General features: G+C 39.7%; 1 protein-coding gene across 3 annotated transcripts; it reads left to right on the forward strand.

The window, feature by feature from the left end:
- Positions 1–11,250: 11,250 nt before the first annotated feature.
- Positions 11,251–17,735, forward strand: LOC132097553 (aspartate beta-hydroxylase domain-containing protein 2-like). 3 transcript variants are annotated; one of them, XM_059503343.1, is made up of 4 exons: positions 11,251–11,332; positions 12,429–13,654; positions 14,689–14,802; positions 16,548–17,735. In XM_059503343.1, exons 2-4 carry the CDS (start codon positions 12,760–12,762, stop codon positions 16,655–16,657), a joined length of 1,119 nt encoding a protein of 372 aa, XP_059359326.1. In that variant the 5' UTR covers positions 11,251–11,332; positions 12,429–12,759; the 3' UTR covers positions 16,658–17,735. The 3 variants fall into 3 exon arrangements, with proteins under 3 accessions (XP_059359326.1, XP_059359324.1, XP_059359325.1); XM_059503341.1 differs by lacking the exon at positions 11,251–11,332 and adding an exon at positions 11,507–11,758; XM_059503342.1 differs by lacking the exon at positions 11,251–11,332 and having other exon boundaries at positions 11,507–13,654.
- Positions 17,736–21,587: the final 3,852 nt, after the last annotated feature.

The raw sequence follows: 21,587 nt of genomic DNA on the forward strand, positions 1-21,587 counted from the left end.
TCTTCCATGTGAACGCACACACACAACAGGTGTTTTAACCCACTTAATTAATGACACTCCCATTATCAGTTGGTCACATGACTTTCCAATTATATGGCTCCTACATACCAGCCCCTAATTATTATAAATCAATAATTATATTAAATACACATAGGAGACATTTATAAATACAAGATCCTCAAGTATATAAAGAATATTTTTTACATCAATCATAAATGTTTGCACATTTACAATACATCAATACGGAGTCCTTGTAAAATCCATAGCAGAGTGTCAGCACAGAGTGAATTTACCATCGATGTAAGGTGAGAAGTATGTGGTGCGTATGTGATACGTGTAATAAGTCCATGTCTGTGTTAAAAGTCAAATATCCACCTCTTGCAGAAGGCAGATTTTCGTCACTGGTCTAATCAAGCGGTTTGTCTTGGTCTGAAGTCTCACTTGACGAACAAAGCCTTGATTATCTGGAAACGTTTGAATCACTTTTCCAGTTATCCATGAGTTACGAGGTGCTGAGTCATCAACCAAAAGCACAATATCACCTGGAACGAAGTTGCGAGATGGAGATGACCATTTTTGCCGCTCTTGCAGTTGAGGCAAGTATTCCTTTGTCCATCGTTTCCAGAACAGATCTGATATATATTGCACCTGTTTCCATCGACGACGAGCATATATATCCTCCTTTTGAAAGATCCCTGGTGGTAATGATGGAGTAGTCTTTAACAGCAGCAAATGATTGGGTGTCAGTGCTTCCAAATCATTGGTGTCAGTAGACTCCTTAGTAATGGGACGCCCATTAATAATGGCTTCAGCTTCACATAGAACTGTATGAAGGCCTTCTTCATCAAGGTTTTGTGTTCTTAAGGTGGCATTAAGTACTTTTCTTACAGACTTAATCATTCTTTCCCATATGCCTCCATGATGGGAACTGGTTGGGGGATTAAAAATCCACTTTATTCCCTTCTGTAGAAGCATGTTGTTGATCCGAGATTGGTTCCAGCCTTCAATAGCTTGCCTTAACTCGCGTTCCGCTCCAAGAAAATTTGTACCATTGTCAGATTGCATTTCCAAGACTTGTCCGCGTCTGGCGATAAATCGTCGCAGTGCATTAATAAAGGAATCAGTATCCAACGATTGTACAACTTCAATACGAATAGCACGAATGGCTAAGCATGTGAAGATAACTCCGTATCTCTTCACAATACTTCTCCTGCTCTTAATTTCAAAGGGTCCAAAACAGTCGACTCCGACAAACGTAAATGGAGGTTTATCTGGAGAAACTCTAGTCAAATGTAGGTTTGCCATCTGTTGAAGCCCTGGAGCTGCTTGCAAACGCTTGCAAATCACACACTTGGACAATATCTTCCTTATGGCTATACTGGCACCAGGTATCCAGTACCTCTGATGCAACCTTGACAGCATGTAGTTTCGACCACCGTGACCCACCTCTTGATGTATGTGTCGAAGAATGATGTCTGAGATGTGAAAATCCTTACCAATTATAGCGGGATGTTTTGTCTCTTCGGGCATAACTGCCCTACTCAAACGTCCGCCAACTCTTAAAACTCCATCTTCAAGGATAGGATTAAGCTTATAAATGTGACTGTTCTTTTTCACATTTTCTCCCTTTTGCAAGCTTGAGAGTTCATCAGAGTATTTCTTTCTTTGGCATTGACGAATTACCGCTAATTCAGCTCTCTTTAGTTCTACCACAGAAAGCTCACTTTTGTCACATTGTGCCTTGATTTTCTCCATTTCCTCCTTCAAATGTTGTCTTTGTTGGTTTTCATCCATGCAAGATTGTATTAAAGACATACTCAGTGCTTTCCTCTTTTGACTTAGATTGAACAGCAATTGCTTAAATCTGAGGATCCAAGCCACCGACCTCTTCAAATGGATCCACGAGGAGAAATACTGGATGAAGTACGTTGTGAAAAGTGGTGTAATTGTGCTGTGCCCACCTCGCTGAAATCCATTGGTTTAAAGCATCTATCGATTTTGAAGCTTTCCAATTCATGCAATCCATCCAACCACTTGATCCACTCCTGAGCATTTGAAGCAGGAATAATTTCATCCCAGCCTATTTTCTTCCTGCACAGATCTTGCAAGATCTTTTTTGCATATAAAATCACAGGAGACAGGATTCCTAAAGGATCATAGACAGAACTCATGGTAGCCAGGATCCCTCTTTTGGTCAGAGGTCTTTGCTGCAGCACAATCTTAAACTTGAAGGCATTAGATTGTATGCACCATTGAACTCCCAGGACTCTTTCCACTGGAAGTAAATCTTGTTCCAAGTCCAAATCCTTCACATTTTTTGCTCTGAATTCCTCTGGGATTTTTGCCAGAACATTTCAATTATTACTCATCCATTTTGTCAATGAAAACCCTCCTTTCGCACAAATAGCAACAAGGTTGTGATAAAGAGAAACGGCCTCTTCCTCTGATTTTACTGACAACAGACAGTCATCCACATAAAAACAATGCAAGATTGCTTCGGTAACTTCCTTGCTGAAATCTTTGTTGTCTTCGGCACACCTTCTGAGAGCAAAATTGGCACAACTGGGTGATGAAGTAGCTCCAAAGAGATGCCCAACCATACGATGCTCAACCATATTTCTAGTAAGGTCACCATCAGGCCACCAAAGAAATCTCAGCATATCTGCATCATCTTTTGGCACTCTCACCTGATGAAACATGGCTTCGATATCAGCTGTGATCACAACTCTTTCCTTCCTGAATCTGGATATCACTCCGATCAATGAACTTGTGAGATCCGGACCCTGTAACAGTTGGGTATTTAAAGATATACCTCGAAATGAAGCACCACAATTAAAGACGACGCGAAGATTTCCCTTTCGTGGGTGATGGACACCGTGATGGGGTATGTACCATACCTTCCCGTCGCTACGTCTTAAGTCCTCCTTTGGCACTCTTCCTGCATAACCTTTAGAGATAAAGTCTTTCATGAAAACAGAATATTCAGAATAAAATGAAACATCCTTTTTCAACCTTTTCATTAGGTTCAGAGCACGCTGTTCAGCAATGGTCCTGTTGTCTGGCATACAAACGTTTTTCTTCCTCAAAGGTAAGCCAATAGTATAATGACCGTTTACAAGCTTTAATGAGTTTGTTACCATCTCAATGAATTTGTGATCTTCTCTTGAAAACCCAACTTGTTCGTTTTTGTTACACTCAGGAAAATCAACCTTGAATTGTTGCTGCCAAAGCTCTCCCAAATTTGAAATAGAAATCCGGTTGACCGTAACGTCAGGACACTCAAAGGCAGACTGGACACCACCATCTCCTCTTAGTGGACCATTTACTGTCCATCCCAACCTGGTTTTAATTGCATATGGTCCGTTGTTGACACTGCAGATCACTTGAATCGGCTCCATAACCCTTGGGGCATTGATTCCTATAAGCAATTCAACATCAGAGTCGATTTCAGGTAGAGACACACAATTCAGATGTGGCCATCCCTGCAGATCCTTTTGTTTTGGGATGTTTCCACTGTGCACGGGCATAGTATTTTGAGTATAAGCATCGGGCAACTCCCAAAAGTCATCTTTGTTCAAACCAGACACCTCTAATCCAGAAACAACATGGGTAGTTGTAACTTTCTCCTGCCCCATAGTACGCAAGAGAATATTAGTCTTTTTACCTGAAAGACCAAGTCTATTCATCAACGCAGGTGTACAAAATACTGCGGAGCTACCTTGATCCAGAAAAGCGTAAGTAATCACAGTCTTATTGCCTTTTTTAGATTTCACTTGCACAGGAACTATAGAAAGTTTACATTCAACTTCACCAGCCCCAATAAATCCACTGGACTCAACAGATTCTGGAGCACTGCCCATTACAGTGTCTGTTTGTCTCCTGACAGGTTTTAAATCGGTCTCCTTGGCTCTTGGGTAAATGTGAAGTATACTAGGGTGTTTTAGATTACATACTTTGCATGAAAGGCGATCTCTACAATCTCTACTGATGTGCCCTGTGCACATACAGCCAAAACAAACGCCATTCTCTTTTAAGAATGCAATCTTCTCACTATGACTCCTCTTTTCCAATAGAGGGCACGACTCCAGAGCATGTCCACATCTGCAAAACAAACAATTCTTGTTGCTGGGTGAAACTATTTCTTTTTTGTTGGTTCCAATTTCTGATTTCCTTTCCATTGCTGTAACGGTAGTAGCAAAACTGATTCTTTTAGATTTAAGATAAGACTGAGGCTTGCTTTTGTTCAACAATTTACTACCTGTAAATGCTGGACCATCCTGTATGTCTCCGAAAACTGGATAAGTCATTATCTTTACTTGTCTTTCGACGAAGTTAACAATGTCGCCGAAGGTAGCTCTTTGTTGGACAGCTTCTTGCAATTCACAGACTCCGGATCTCCATTTTTCCCTCAATTTGAATGGTAATTTCTTCACCACTGTCAACATATTCGTGGCTGTATCCAACTCGTGAAAATACTGAATATCTTCCATGGAGTTACAACAGCTTCTTAAGAACAGACTATAATCCTGTAAAAGTCTGACATCTTCACTTTTGATACTCGCCCATGAAAGAGCCTTTTCCATATAGGTAGATGCAATTATATACTGGTCACCAAAATGCTCTTGTAGTAAACCTTTGGCTCTTAAATACCCACGGTCGGCAGGCATATGCTGGCAACTTTTTATAATCTCCTTTGGATGACCCCTGGTATATTGTTCAAGAAAGTATAAGCGATCGCTAGGACTTTCAGTTTTACGCTCCACACAACTTTCGAAGGATTTCATAAAGGCATGATATTGCAGAGGGTTTCCATCAAACACTTGAATTTCCCTTTTAGGCAAAGATGACAAACACTGCTGTTGAATCAGTAACGATGTTATTTCATTTTGTTTATCCAAAATATGGAGAACTTGATCAGTATTTCCTCGACCAGTATTCACAGAACCACTTGGATTTGTTTTACTTAATTTTGATATTTTCTGGGAATAAATTGTGTTAGAAACATTCCCCTTTGGCTTGGCACCTTCATTGCCACCACCCATAGAAGAAACAATTTGTTGTGTCTCAGCTCTAGGAGTAAATGAATTTGCATCGGCATTGAGTGTCTGTGTTGCCTGTTGTCCTTTATCAAAGTAGGAATTCATTCCATCAGAATGATGAGTCATGGCGCTTTTACCATGATGCACACTAGAACCTTTAAGCACTTTCACTTTTGCCATAGTTGCAGCAATCTCCATTCGCAATTCAAAATCCTCTTTCTGTTTCCTTAAGTTCTGTTCCTTTTCCTCAATTGAGTGTTTTTCCTTCATTAAATTTTGACGTACCAACAAAGCTGCGATATCAGCCTCTGCCTTAATGCGAGCTGAAGTTGTTGTTGATGTGGTTGAATGTCTTGTGGCAGCGCTACGTTGACTTGATCCTTTACTTCCAACGTTAGAAATACTGTCACTTGGGTTTATGTCATCTTGATTCTGCATGGAAATTTGATGCACTTTCTGGGTTTTTGGATCATTCGAAGTGGATTCCGCTGTTTTCAACTGTTGATCCTGGTTATCATCACTTGACTTCTCAATTCCATTTATCCATTTATTGGTCTCTTTTATAAATTCATCACTGTGTTTATAGATGTTTGAAAACCACTCATTTTGTTTGATTTGCTCGTCAATTGGCAATAATGGGATCACTGTATCATGAAGCTTGACTGTCTCTTTAAAAGTTTGCTCCAAAGTTTCAAGTTCAGACTGTACGGCTGAAACGTTATCATTTTTCAAATCGCCTCAGCATCAGGACCTCATTTCCCATGAGCCCCTGCAGGGGTGACTCTCATCATTACCCAGTACTATGAGGGGGTCTATACAGCACAATCCCAGAGGAACACCCAGATCTTCTCTGTCATGTGAAAACCTGCTCCACCTAAAAAACTTTGACACAACTATAGACCTCCAACCAAGGTATGATCCAGAGTTGACATCTCAGCTATCCCATCATCCACCTCAGCATCCACTCAGCATGGTAGGGGGTCAGAGCACCTGCTTTGATAGAGCTGCAGAGGCTTGTGTCAACTGATCTCAGTTCTTTGATGGCTGGTATAAAACTTTTAATCACATTTACATTTCTTTTTCGTTCTTTTTGAAGTTGCATGTTGAAGTTTATAAGTCAAAGCCTTTGCTGTGAGGTGAACTTTTCTTTTACATTTGTCCTGTTCAAGTTCAACATCTGCACCAGTTTCAATTTCACTCATGACTGAATCACGCACACAGCGCGTCTAAATACGATGCGCTTAGACACTTCCCAAAACAAGCGAACACAACACAAAACAACGCATAGCAATGAATGCCTCAATTCCAATAGATTCGCAAAGCCCAGCAGTCTAACCAACGATTCATCTAACCAACGATTCATCAAACCAACGATTCATCTAACGTTAACCAACGATTCATCAAACCAACGATTCATCAAACCAACGATTCATCTAACCAACGATTCATCTAACCAACGATTCATCTAACACAACAACCGCGCTGCATAAATTGTAAACGAACTGCAAACTGCCAAACCATTTCGAATCATCCGCAAACACAAGCAAATTCGTAAGAACCCAATGTCCTACCAGTTCAACTGCAGCAAACATATCCGAATTTATCGGTCCTGTTGCTTTGAACGTTCAATTGTGTGATGATTGTTAGCAGCAAACATATCCAAAGACGTCGGTCTTGTTGCTTTGAAAGTCCAATGTGCTAATCTCCTTTAGTCAGCGCTGCGCAGCCTGCATTTCCTTTCCTTCCAGTCAAAGCGTGAGTGAGGGCCTGTTCTTGGAATCCAACGTAGACGCTTATACGTTCTCAAACAAACAATTTTGTTGACTAACTTGTAGCGGCACATATAAACAATCCAAAGACTGTTACGGAGTTGAGTGGAGGAATGACATTTGTGACACGTTTCTTTGAAAGCTTAAACGTTGTTTTATTTTGTACAGGTTTGTACGGTCAACAAAATATGTGCTCCAGCACTCACCCCATTCTTCCATGTGAATGCACACACACAACAGGTGTTTTAACCCACTTAATTAATGACACTCCCATTATCAGTTGGTCACATGACTTTCCAATTATATGGCTCCTACAGTCTGGACTGTGGACTGTGGTCTCCACTCTCCAGAGAGCAGGCACAGATTGTGAATGATGCCGCGGAGCGGGAAAACACGGAGCGGATCAGCAGATCTTTAGCGGAGCTTTAACAGACAGCTTTGAGCTGGGCAGATGGGAGGATTGGTGAGGGGGCACCTCAGCCGATGAGGGCAAAGGGGCAGTGGCTCTAGCCACCGGGCTACCCCCCTGTGCACGGCCCTGCTTCTTTCTATGTTGGCAATGTCATGTTATTTATTATGTCGTCAGAGCTGGGTAGATTACCTAGTTTGTTGCTGATTCCAAGTTACATGACAAAATTTTGGTTGGGTAGCTAGTTTGGGGGGAGTCATACAACTCTCCCTTGGCCTCATTAAACAGTAAAGCCCAAAATATAATTTGTTTTATGCATACAGTGTACGAGACAAAAATATTGTGACCAACATAGTATTGTACTGAAACAATAGACTTCCTCGCAGACAAGAAACGCTGCATCTCTAGTGTTTTAAGGTTTTTGTGTCATGTGCTTTAGTTATTTAATGTGCAGTTGATGGAACATTGTTGTTGCTTTGTACCTTATTTAGGACAGTTTATTAGTAAACTGAAACTTTGTATACCTGTTCCCTTTATAGAAACCATACGCACACATGCATATCTACATGCACAAAACATCCCTGGACGTACAATAAACCTCTTGTTTGACTAAGACTGAATCTGTTCTTACCGACAGACCTACTGGCTTCAAGTTAGCTATCTAAACATCTGCAGCCTCCTTAAAATGGTTCCTCCTTTTCAACTAGTTTAGAATTTACGAAGAAATCTAACTTCTGAAATAGCCCAGAAAAATAGATAAGGATGAAACTCTCAAGTGCGCATTAAGCACACTACCAAATGGTTAATACTTTGAAAGTGACAGGACAGTCAAGTGTGGTGACCTATACTCAGAATTCATGCTCTGCATTTAGCCCATCCAAATTGCACACACACACACACACACACGGAGCAGTAGGGAGTCAGTTATGCTGCGGCATTATTCAGTTCAGTTTTCAGTTCAGTTCAACTTTATTGACAGACTCAGGGTCCATTAGAAAACCATACAACATTACAGGAACACACATGTACAACACAACAACAAACAGACAATTACCAATTATAAAAGACAGTTATACCAGTGCCTCCACAGCTGTGTCTGGTATCGCACGACACTTTCATTAGGATTTGCCAGTAACTTAATAATACCATTCTGAGAACCATCCAGTCGGCCAATAAATTTGTACATCAGATTTCTCAATAAAGCCTGAAAAGTGTTGACTCTTGCCTTGCAAAACAATTCACTTGCACTACACCACCTAGGTTTTTGAAGCAATATTCACATACAGTCATTATAAGCCACCTGAAGCTTATGCATGGTTGTCTTTTTAAACTTGGCCCACAATGGGGCAGTGTAGAGAGGAGTACAGTAGGCTTGAAAAAGCCTTATCTTAACATTGTCTGAACACATATAGAATTTTCTTGCTAACATGTTAGCTTGAGCATAAAGCATACGACACTGCCTATACATGTCATCATCATCAGACAATTGATCTGTGAGGAAGTGCCCCAGGTATTTTGTTTTATTACAAACACCTATCACTTTACCTGCCAGATAAAACACTGGAAAGTTGAGGTCTTTATCCCCTTTTGTTCTGCATATCATGACAACACTCTTCTTAGCATTATACTGCACGTCATATTTGAACCCATAATCAGAACATATATTCAACAACTGTTGAAATCCAGCACTGCTAGGGGAAACAATAACCAGATCATCGGCATACATAAAATGATTTATTAAAACGTTACCAATCATACAACCGGTTTTGCCGCCTCTTAGTTGTTCTGATAAGTCATTCATATACAGGTTGAAAAGGGCCGGGGAGAGTAACCCCCCTTGTCTTACTCCATTACCAACACTAAACGGAGGGGAGACTCTATTTCCCCATCTGACCTGCATACTCTGGTTGGCATACCAGTATGCCAAGATTCTTATCATGCTGTCAGGCACGCCCCTTAGTTTCATTTTCAGGAACAACTTCCGATGATTGACTCGGTCAAAAGCTTTAGAGGTATCTATAAAACCAATTAGAACAGAGGAGTTTTGCCTCCTGTACACTTCAACTACTTCTTTCAAGGCATATATACACAAATCAGTACCATGTTTAGCCTTAAAGCCAAACTGGTTGTCTGTAGTTTCAATATACTCACTCAAACGATGTAATAAAATCCTCTCTAAAACTTTAGATAACACACTGGCTAGTGCGATTGGCCTATAATTCTCTACGCTTCCAACCTTGCCAGCCTTGTCTTTAATTACAGGCACAAGAGTAACGGCTAACATCGAGTCTGGTAACATACCATGGGTCATAAAAGCATTAAAGCAAAAGGCAAGAAGAGCTGCAACCTTTGGACTTGCATACTTAAGGTGCTCTGCTGTGATTTGATCTGAGCCACTTGCTTTATTATCAGATGACTGAGAAATTGCTTGATGAACCTCATGAGTTGTGATTCCCAATATGTCTCTTTTGGCAATATTGCCCACTTTATAAGGATCACTATTGACGCAATTAAATAAAGCAGAGTAATGTTGCCTCCACAACTCCGTTATATTATCGACTCCAGAAACTCCCTCTATAGTGCATGGTAGCAGAGTATTAACCTTGTTTAGAGCTCTTACCTACCTCCAAAAGTCAGTGGTATTATTACAAAGTAGCTTTTCAGCCTCAAAACTTGTTTCAGTCTCATGACTTGCTCGTATTTGCTAACATAACGAACTGCATATTTATACCTAGCATTAGTAATCTTTTTGAGGTCCAGGACAGGCCCCTGTCTGGGTCTACCAGCCAGAACCCAAGCTTTAAATGCCTCCTTGGCTTCCGCCCTATGTGCAGCCACAAACTTATTCCAACCTGGCTTGATGTTATGTGCCTTATCAGAGCAAGTAAAGTATGATCTACTTGCCTCATACATAGCATCCACAATAGAATCATACATTGCACATAAAGCTTCACAATGAGCATTGTCATTACAATTTACATTAGAGCACATAATTGCACTTTTTGGCAAATATACACTACTCAGAAGAACATCTGTTTTCCTACAATATAACAAAACATCCTCATTTGAGAGCTTGGCCCAATCCAGTTTAGCTTTACAAGCACTATTACCCACATTGGTCATTTCAGGAAGACTGTCAACATCAAGCAACATAACAAACGGGACATGATCAGACATGGACGTTTCATACAAGATTTTCATTGATCGCAAACAAGCATGGGCATCTGCAGTGCTAATACAATGATCAAGCCATGATGTTGTATGCCAGGCTTCACTTATGTAAGAATAGATATCTGCAGGTAACAACAATTGGCTGGATAATATAAGGTTATTGTCTTCACAGAACTGTAACATATGTTTAGCAAACGCTGAGCTTCTGTCTGAAAGATCAGCATTCATGTCACCAACCACATATACACTCATGGAATGATTATAATGAATAAAAGAATTTATAAAAGCAAGTCTATGCAAATATTCATTCTCATTCTGCTGACACTCATATGGTGTATATATGTTAAGAATAATAAACTCTCTATTGTTAACCTTTAACTGCTATTATTAATTCATAAATGAAATAATTAAAAAGCGCAGAAAAATAGAAATACACAATCAAATCAAATGACCGAAAAAAAATAACAATAAAACAATAAACAATAAAAAAAAAAATAAAAGAAGTAATGTAGGAAATGCTTCGAAGACTGGGGAAAAATAAATATGTCAGTGACTTGCTGAAGTGCACGAAAACCAGCTATGAATTAAAGCTCTAAGATCAATCGGGAAACCCGGCCCTTAGCGTTTTCTACAAGTAATTTTACGATCGTTCGTTATTGTTTCACGTAGGCTACGTTTTCAAAAAATGCACTTAAAGCAATCGCACGCGTAGCTGTGCTTTAAGTGCTACTTATGAGTCGCTGTCCGTTTGTCAAGTGCTGAAATGTCACCTTATAGAATGGCTCGTAATTGTAGTACACGCTCCTTTATTGAAATGTTAACTTTGAATTTGTCATTAAGTGAATCTTTTTGGTGAACGGATAACGATTCGATTCACTGGGATTATTCGACATCAACCCCCACTACTGCCCGTGACACCCCCTTATGCGGTTTACAACCTGCACGTAAGTTTTAATAGCTAATATCAAATTTTACAAAAATAACAACATTAAATATTCTTGTTATTACCATTATTATAATGTGTTAAAAAGGAGCCGTAGGCCTATCGATATTAATATTAGAATGAAGCATTTGTTATGGTTTTAGTAGCCAGTCAGTCAATCAGTTATGCGTCTTTGTTATATAAACGCCCAGATTTCAATGATGAGACGTCGGGCGTCTGTCATGTTGTTTTCTGCCTGATTGTCCTCTGCATTATGGACGTCGCCTGACAGCGCTTTACGGACATAAGGGCAGTACTAGAAACTGCAATGAAACACAGCATCAGGGAGGTGTCTGAGAGGGAAGCGTAGAGGCAGAATAACTGGCAGCGCCGGGCGGAAGAACAGTCGCTGCGAATCTGACAGACAAGAAGTGTCGCGAAGCTCTCGGTAAATATGCAACTGAATGTTTGTCAATTTGCGCATTGACTCGTTACAGTCTTTGCATGCTTAATCAAATAATTTAAATGTTGCATTAGGTGGCTGGGGTTTGTTTTTCTTTGTGCTGTATTCTTGTACGCGTTCCCCTGCTGTCTCTCTCAATCTGTCTGTGTTGACAGCCGTCGTAAGATGTTGCATTAAAATTTTAGGTTTGTTTTATTCTTTCATCTCTACTAGCCTGTCGGGTTGCATTCCATCTGAGGTATCCTAATGCAACAGTAATGCAACAATTCTCTCTTGTCTTTATGTCAGGCAGTTAGGCTCCTGATGCAGGTTTGTGTTGACTGTCTGCATGCTTTAATTGCACTATGCTTGGAATTCTCTCATGACTCATGATTTTAAAAAGTGCAGGGTGGAGGTGTTGCAAAGACTGAATTTCGAATGCCATACCCGTGTGTGCTGCGGTCTCTATCAAGCTGCTCTTCAGTCTGTGCGTGAGTGTGGGGAGGGGGAGAAGAAGCCAAATGTGTGTGGGTGGTATATAGCAATGATCATGTGGTCCAACCGGGCCATCAAGGCAGGTGTGATGCAGTTTGCCTCGACGGCAATGTCGACATAGTGATAATCTGCTGCACTTTATCATGACATGTCTCTATATCTGCTTTTTTCTCTCTCTCAGGTGCCCTCGGATGCACTGTGTCCCTGTTGGTCTGGATCAGGAGGCAAGAAGCAGCTGTATTATCTCACGGTGGCACACTGTCAACATTTCCAAATGCATTGAAAAGGAAATTAAATGCACGCTTGCATTAACCAAAGCAATCCGCACGTGATCAAATTAGACCGCACAAAAAGCTCCTTGATGACTGGCAAAGGCTGTATCACTTCAGTTAAACACCAAATCAAGCCTTCCTATGCACAAGCCAACAAATAAGAATCTCTAAATCATATCTGCATGTATGTTTGAGTGTGTGCGTTTGGGATAGAGTGTGTATGTATGTTCGTATGCTGGGATGGAGTGGTCTTTAGAGCGAATAAGGGAATGGGTGGCAGGTGGCATGCAGTCGGTGCGAGAATGTGAGTCCAGTGCTCTAGGCACTACTCTTTGTCTTGCCCTTCTGTTTATCTGGTACTGCTACCGTGTTGGATGTGAACATTCCGCACCTTCGCTCCGTGGCGGTTTCAGCCCCGAGCCACGTGTCAGGGCGGTTCCTGGTGGAGTTCTCGCCTCAGACCTTTTGGCTCGCAGAGGCTCGTTGAAACTCCATCAGGTCGGCAGGGTTGGAGGAAGCGGAGTCGGCGAGGAAGAACTTAACGGCTTTGCCTACTGTCAGTCGTCTGAGTGCTTCCGTTGTGCCAAACCCGGTGAGGGCCTGAACCAGCGGCTCTACCATAGCCTGCAGGAGTATGCCAAGCGCTACACCTGGGCTGGCATGGGCCGTGTGCACAAAGGTGTACGTGAGCAAGGCCGATATCTGCTCTCCAACCGCCCATCCATCCAAAAACCTGAGGTCTTCTTCCTGCCGGACCTTTCCTCTGCTCCTTTCTTCTCACGGGAGGCGCAGAAGCATGATGTGGAGCTCCTGGAGAGAAGTTTTCTGGCACTCCTGGCTGAGTTTGAGAGCGTGTACCGGCTGCCAACCAGTCGGACTGGCTCTTCACTTCCACTAGGCTGGAAGGCCAACAGCACACCTCGTGGCCAGTGGTGGACCTTCTATCTGGTGAACCAGGGTACTCCGATGGTGCTGAATGCTAGGCGCTGTCCACGTGCCTGGAGGGTGCTCGGACAGCTCCGTACCTTTATTGCGAATAATGTGTTTGGAAACGCCTGCTTCTCTGTGCTCAGTCCTGGAGCCATGATCACTGAGCATTACGGGCCAACCAACGTACGCCTGCGCTGCCACCTTGGTAAGAGGACAAAGGATGTGAATATATGTACAATACCAGGCGAAAGTTTGGGCACAGCTACTTATTAAAACAAGTTTTTTTCACATTTTAGAATCAAAGTAAAGTCAGATCAGATCAGTGCAAGAGATCTTTAATTTTTTAGAAGAGTATAATTTTTTTTTTTTAAAACAAACAAACAAATTATTCATCAAGGATGCCTTCTTTTTTTTTTTTTGGAAATGACAGTAAAGACATTTATAATATTACATAAAATTAAATTTGAAACAAATTTTGTTCTTTTGAAATATCTATTGATCAGAGAATCCTACAAATTTTATAATGTTTCCACAAAAATATTTAGCATAATTGTTTTCATAATAATCAACATTCATAATAATATTATTTTTTTCTTGAGCAGCAAGTCAGCATATTACAATGATTTGTGAAGGATCATGTGACACTGAAAACTGAAGTAATGGCTGACAAAAAAACAACAACAAAAAAAACAGTCCTTTTGAAATGCAATAAATTGCACAGTATTTTGATTTTAGTGTATTTTAAGTCATAGAAAAAAAAAATACAATTAAATTAAAACCCAAACTTTTGAATGGTAGTGTATTTAAATCAATTGTTGTCATCCTATATTTGAGCTTTTCTAATTTGCATACCACTCGAGCAACTTCAGGTGCATCCTGGGATGCTTTTTAAACAGTATTGAATGAGTTCACATGTATTATAAATACATGGATGCAAATTTTTTTTTTTTTAAGAATGGTTTAGTTTTGTAAATGTGAATTTCATTTGTAGGCACAGTTTATATTTGCATCAAAGGTTTTTGAAATCATGATAAACATAAATTCAGTCAAACGTATACAAATGTTTGACTGGTAATGTAAGCATTATATGTGAGTGCAGCAATATACAGTATATAGCAATCTGTGTGGCTGATTAAGGTGTATAAGCCATTTTCTCTGTGTGTGTGTGTGTGTGTGTGTGTGTGTGTGTGTGTGTGTGTGTGTGTGTGTGTGTGTGTGTGTGTGTGTGTGTGTGTACAGGATTGAAGGTGCCCTCTGGTTGTGAGTTGGTAGTTGGTGGAGAGCCGCAGTGCTGGTCTGAGGGAAGCTGTCTGCTGTTCGATGACTCTTTTCTTCACACTGCGTTCCATGATGGTGAGAACCAGAAATAATGTGTAGAGAATATATAATAAATTGTAGTGCATAAGGCATCTATTCAGTATTAAGTAGAAAACTAAGTGTGCAATAGATATTTAGTGGATTTTTGATGCCCAATATATTGTTTCAAAAGCAGTGTGGTTGATATAAATCTATATATGATATCACACTGTTTAATTTAAGATATAAAGATTTAAACATTTTAATATTGAACATAAAAGCAATTAAACACTGTAACCAACAGTAAACTGCTAAATTTGTGCACACTGGGATATTTCTCAAATAAAAACCAGCTAATGTGAAGCATAGTTTGAAATTAAGGAGTTCTAATTGTTCGTTTGTGAGTATCTAATAACAACAGAACGCACCTGTCAGCACCCACTCTACTTGACTACTTGCATTTTTATACAGGCCGTGCTCACTAGAAGGTCCAACAGCTGATGCAGTTTGCAATGTTCCTGCCATTAATGCTCATTAGATATTCAAAAACTTCTTTAAAATTCATATTTTCTGAATGCCGACAGTACATATAAATGTAATGTATTATTATTATTAAACGTGCAGTATGTGCTCATGTTTATTCAACGAAGGCTTTTGGAAAATCGTTTAGTCTTAAAATCGTGGCGAGTCTCCCAAAATAAATAAATGTATGGAAAACACATCCCACATCACAACCACCTGAGCCCAACTTCAGTCTACTCATCACCTTAACTTTAACTGCGTTTGTAGACGGCACCGCAGCCAGACAGATATACACAACAGACCGGAAGTTAACTTAGGGCCAGGCGCGTGCGCAGATTGAAACCGTTTATAGTACATAGCTTTCAATTATTAGACATAACTGTTTAAGACAAATGATAAACTAATGAAGCTGGAGAATGGGAGCTCCAATGCATCTGCATTTAATCAGTTGTAAGGAGCCCCTATGTAATTAAGAGGAGTTTACATAATTTTCATTCTAATGTTACTGAATTTGGAATATGACAAAGCCATATCACCCTGCACCCCAAGACTGGTTGCCTACTCAAGCTAAGCAGGGTTGAGCTTGGTCAGTACCTGGATGGAGACCTCCTGGGAAACTAGGTTGCTGCTGGAAGAGGCGTTAGTGAGACCAGCAGGGTCTGTGTGGGTCCTAACGCCACAGTATAGTGACAGGGACACTATACTGTCAAAAAGCAGCATTTTTCGGATGATTAAACTGAGATCCTGACTCTCTGTGGTCATTAAAAATCCCATGGCACTTCTCGTAAAGAGTAGGGGTTTAACCCCTGTGTCCTGGCCGGATCCCCTCCACTGGCCCTTGTCAATCACTGAATTGGCTCTATCGCTCTCTCTCCTCTTCACCTGTAGCTGGTGTGTGGTGAGTGCAGTGGATGCTGTCACATCATCCAGGTGGATGCTGCACACTGGTGGTGGTTGAAGAGAGATGCCCTCATATGATTGTAAAGCACTTCGGGTGTGCAGCAATACATAGTGAAAGCTCTTTATAGATGCCTCATTCATTCATTCAATATACTAAAAGAGAAAATTGCGTTAAACACACCCAAACCATCTCAATAAGGGGTTTTTCAGACAGGCTTTCCTTTATATTCTTTTTGACTATATGATTCTCTCAAAAAACGGGCTCTTGTCTGAGAGACAGACATGCAGCAAGATCCTCAAGCAATGCCAAGTGTGCCATCCTCATAACCCAGTGTTAGTATTTACCCCTTCCATCAGGTTTTCCATATCTGTGTGCTCAGGTTCTCCAGAAGATGGCCCGAGAGTGGTATTCATGGTGGACCTGTGGCATCCAAACGTGGCCGCAGCCGAGAGACAGGCACTGGACTACATCTTCACCCCTGGGCGCTGAGAGAGAGCTGTGAGGAGAAAAGGGTCAATGATTTCCATTGTGTTAACAGTATGAGATGAGTGCAAAGGGAAAGAAAGAGTGTTGAGAACACAAGTCTCTTCCTCTAGTATACCAACCTTTACTCTCACTTTCCCTATGCCTAGACTTCAATGTACCATCACTATAGTACATTATCAGTGTTTACAGAACTCAAAAACCTGCTGGTGAACTGTGCTTGAGACGAAGCCCTCGCGTTCATGTTGTTCCTACAATTTAGCTGCAGGGTCACATTTATACCCAGTGAGTGTCATAGTATCATTTCACCTAAAGCATTGACAGTCAACCGCACATGGAAATGCACTTTTTGCCAAGCCTGGTCACTACAGCCAGGTAGGATTGTATAGGAAGCACAGTACATTGTTTGGTCTGTACATTTTTACTGAGGTTAGGCTTACAGAAGCTAAGCTAAACAGTCGTAAAACGACATATGCTGCAATGACTGGGGATTTGACATTTACCTCGAAGGAATGTGGATATATGGCAGAGATGTTATGCGAAGTGAACTGAAGCACTACCAGCTATTGTGTAAAATGACCTCCATTTAACGCACTAGTGGCAAGTTATTTTGCCGCCACTCCTAAGTCAGGGTCGGAGCGCTTCGATGGGGAAGAATACGAGCACATCAAATCAGCCTGCTTTCCTCTTTACTCTTTCCTACCCTGAATTTTCAAATCAAATCGAAACGCGTTATCAATCGCTTTGTATCTCTGTGAAACTTAAAGAGGGACACGACGCTTATTGTTTTTGAACAACAACATTCTGGCTGTTAATATGTGCTAGGTTCTACCCTATTGTGCTTTGTCGTACTGCTTGTAAGCAGAGCTTTCGTGGTTGTCGCATCAATATTGGTACATTCCTTTTGTAAGATGACAGAGAGTTTTGAGACGTGAGAAGTGACATTTTATATCATTGTGAGACCTTCGGAGTTGCAGATCAATTTTATGACAACGTTCCTACTTCCATGTTTCCAAATTGTGTGCCATGGACTCACTTTGCAATGGATGAGTAATTCTGTAGATTTAATAAAGAATTAATTTAACCCTTGTGCTGTGCTGAGAATCCTTTACCTTATTTGGTGTGAAAATTAAAAAAAAATGTATATCTCTCATTATGCTTTATCACCAGCAAATCTGGAATTTAGACTTTCTTTTGTCGACTTGTTTCTTTCAGTTAGCAGAGGTTTTGTATTTCTTTTTGGGATTGATCGATCATCAGCCTAATTGTGGACCTCAGTTTGAGAACATTCAATCCAGTATCTGGTGATAATATAGCATAATAAGAGATTTACAAGCAATTATTTTGTAGGCCTGTCATTTTGTCATTGACGGAAAACGCCACAAGTCTAACAAGGTGGGGAAAAATAACCTTTAAAAAGTACAAAAAATTAAAATTAAAATTGGGGGGAAGTTCTCTGGGTCAAAATGACTGGAACACAACGTGAGGGTTAATATCTGGATTTGTGTAATGTGTGGCAAATGCTTGCTTTAAACAAGATCAAAAATAGCATTACACACCTTTGTCTTTTGTATTAATGCAAATGACCTGTGAGTGTTTTTGGAAAAGAGACAACAAAATTAGCTTCTTCTCAGAAACATACCTGCTATTTTGACAAACATGAACCCAGCATGCTGGATGTTTGGAGGATTTTCTATGGGGGTGGCAGAAAGAAGGGTAGTGCTGCCATTATCAGATGCAGCGCTGGAGATTTACATAACTAACCTCTTTTGCTAACACAGGGGGAGAGAGATAAATAGTAGATGAATGAACGGCAGATGAAAGGCAGATGTAATCCACCTACGGGCCATATCTGTTGGTTGGCATTTTGCAGAGGTTGCAGAACTAATAATATTCAGTTAGTGTTCAAAATTATTTAATAATTGCAGAAAATCATTAGAATAGCATTACAAGCAGCACTTATATCATCATAAAGGCTTTTCTTATATTAATATAAATATTAATGTACTTTGAATCCACATGTAGCCTACATTGGCAGACACAGCTTTCACATCTTTATGATGGATAATGTGTACTGTATACTGTATAATAATGTTTTAAAAAAGTGAAAATGTATTTTCCCAAGCGCCCGGTTTGTAATAATTTGGCACCGGGGTAGCCATATAGATTTTGGCAAAGTTCACTTTAACTATTCAAATGTATATAAAAGAAGACTTTACATACATTGCGCTGATTTTCAACTTTTTTTTTTAAACACACGTTATATGTTTGACCGTTGCGCTCGCGTCTCAAGTGACACGGCGTTCAAAAACGCTTCATTTCGGTTAAAATAACTGGTTCTCTGAGTGAGTGTACCAGCACAGAAACTTACATATTGCAATATAGCATCATTGACGCAGGGTGGAGCTAGACAGTCATTTCTCAGTGGACATGACGGGGCGAGTGTACAGCAGCTAATAACGAGTCTGGACGAATGTTTCCACTCATCTGCTAAAGGTGAAGGTTAAGATTTTTAATTGGATGCGCAAGGCTTGTTATCAGCACAAAAGGGCACCTTTTACCAATAGCAGTGTCTGAAAGAGAAAACTGAAGAATGTTGGAGGTCGGCAACATACTGGAGGGACATTCTGAAGCAGACAGGGACAGGACACATTCCCTGAACACTACAGCAGACATGCTCTCAGTCTGTGCCACACACACACACACACACACACACTACAGCCATTTCCCTTAGAAACCTTCATTGCTGAATTCAAAAGAATCAGAGAAAAGTATGCTGAATAATATCAAATGTTTTTTTTTTTATAATGCATTTATTTTGGCAACATTTATTCATCATTCATGAATATTTAGAACAGTTTAACCCTCTGTTTAGATATCATCAAAGGCCCTTTGCTAAAAAATAAAAGATATACATCCAAATGATCAAACCTGTTTAAACAAAAGAAAACCGAAGTCAGTTTTCAGAACTGATGCACTTTGACTGATAAATAGGTTCATTTTAGTCTGAATGATCATCAAAATTTCCCTTACAACACAGTCAGCATTTTAGTATTTATACTATCATATTATATATTAATACTCTTTCTCTTTTATGATGTATTGCACAATTTCAGAAGGCAACTATAATATTTCAGGCTCCTAACCATAGGCGGAGGGTGAACCCACTCCAGGGTAAGGCCAAAAGCAGCCAAATAAACATCATTAACTCTTCTTTTTAGGCAAGAATCAGACATGGGTGTCATGTGAGCTATAAAACATGATTAATGGGAATTAATTGTATTCAATGTGATTACAATTTAACTATTATCTACATCATCGCTACATATGCGATTTGTTGTTTATGATGAGAGAATTCACAAGAGTCTTGAACGCGCACGCACTCAACAAAAGTGACGAGTTTCAGCGATGACTCATCTGAATTGGTCAATTTATTACTAAGCTCAACAGAATTGTGTGTGATTGGTTAAAATGTGCAACAATGTAAAAACGCCTAAAACGAAATACGGTGCAACATGAGCAGATCTTAATTTAATGCCGCAATGGACACTTCATATTCACTTTGTTAGCAACAGACATAATAGATTTAATTTGCTTGTGCAGGGGCATTTTTGTCCAATTTAGTTGCATTTGTCCCCAACTCCCCGTGGCCACACACGCTCCGCCTATATGCTCCAAACCTTACTTTGACACTATAGATTAAACTATTGCATTATCCTTTGGCTTAATGTTGTGCATGTTTGCATACCTCTTTTGAAGATGGCTTTTAAAAACAAGACTTGGAATGAGCAAGGCAGAGATGGAATTTTGGGTCTAAATGTCATGTTTTATGCAGGTTGTCTCATTCTGGTTCATGAGGAATAAATGGACCATGGAGTAGCCTGGGGCTGGGATGTCCTGAATATGCAGCACAATAGGATGCTGTGTTTAATCAAGTGAAAATCTGTGGGCGAGAGAAGAGAACTCCTCAACATGATGCGTTCTGAAAACTTTATCACCCTGGGGACACAGAACACATTCAAGATGGTTGAAAACCCTGGGTGGATGGGGAGGTTTTATTAGAGTTAATGAAAATATGTTTCGTCATGTATGGCAATGATGTAACCAAGCACATAAGACCGGGGAAGCGTGAATATACATTTTTAAGAACTAAGCACTGAAAAAACAATATTAGTCAACCACGTTTTTGATTAATACTAACTGTGGTTACAGCACTTTATTGATCTTATTCTGGTTCTTGCAAGCTTCTTAAACTTAGCATATAATTGCTTATTCTGATTTTACATTTTCCTGTGTTTTATTTTTATTTTATTTGAGATTTTCTTAGCAGAAGTACATGTTGACATTTAGTCACAAAATATTGATTACTCATTAGTGGAAGGTTTAAAAATAAAATATAAAATTTTACGATATGAGAATGAAGCTGACACCAGGGGATCAATATTTTATGATTTCTTTTACTTTGGTTATTATAGATAGTAACTCTACAATTATAAATGAAAACATGGACATAATTAAATATTAATACATTAAACATGCATTGTAAACTATTATTTAACGTATATTTGATCTGATAAAGCCTGTTAGCTCAGAATTTTACATAAATGTTAAATGCATGTTTTCTTTAAACATACATTGTAAAGTATTATTTTATTTATATCCTATTTGATAAACCTCAGAATAGCACATTTAAAGGACATAATTAGGCTAAATATTCGTTTTTCATTAAACACAATAATGTATGTATATTTTGTCAGATAAACCTGCTACCTCAAAAGTTTACATAGAACATAATTAATTATTAAAGATGTGTTTTACATTAAACATGCATTACTGACTATTTTATCGATATATGATAAACCTGTTAGCTGCGACTTTTACATAGGGCCTAATTAAGTATTAAATATGTTTTCATAACATACATTGTAAACTATTA

This window comes from Carassius carassius, chromosome 21 (genome assembly GCF_963082965.1).
Source record: "Carassius carassius chromosome 21, fCarCar2.1, whole genome shotgun sequence".
NCBI lineage: Eukaryota > Metazoa > Chordata > Actinopteri > Cypriniformes > Cyprinidae > Carassius > Carassius carassius.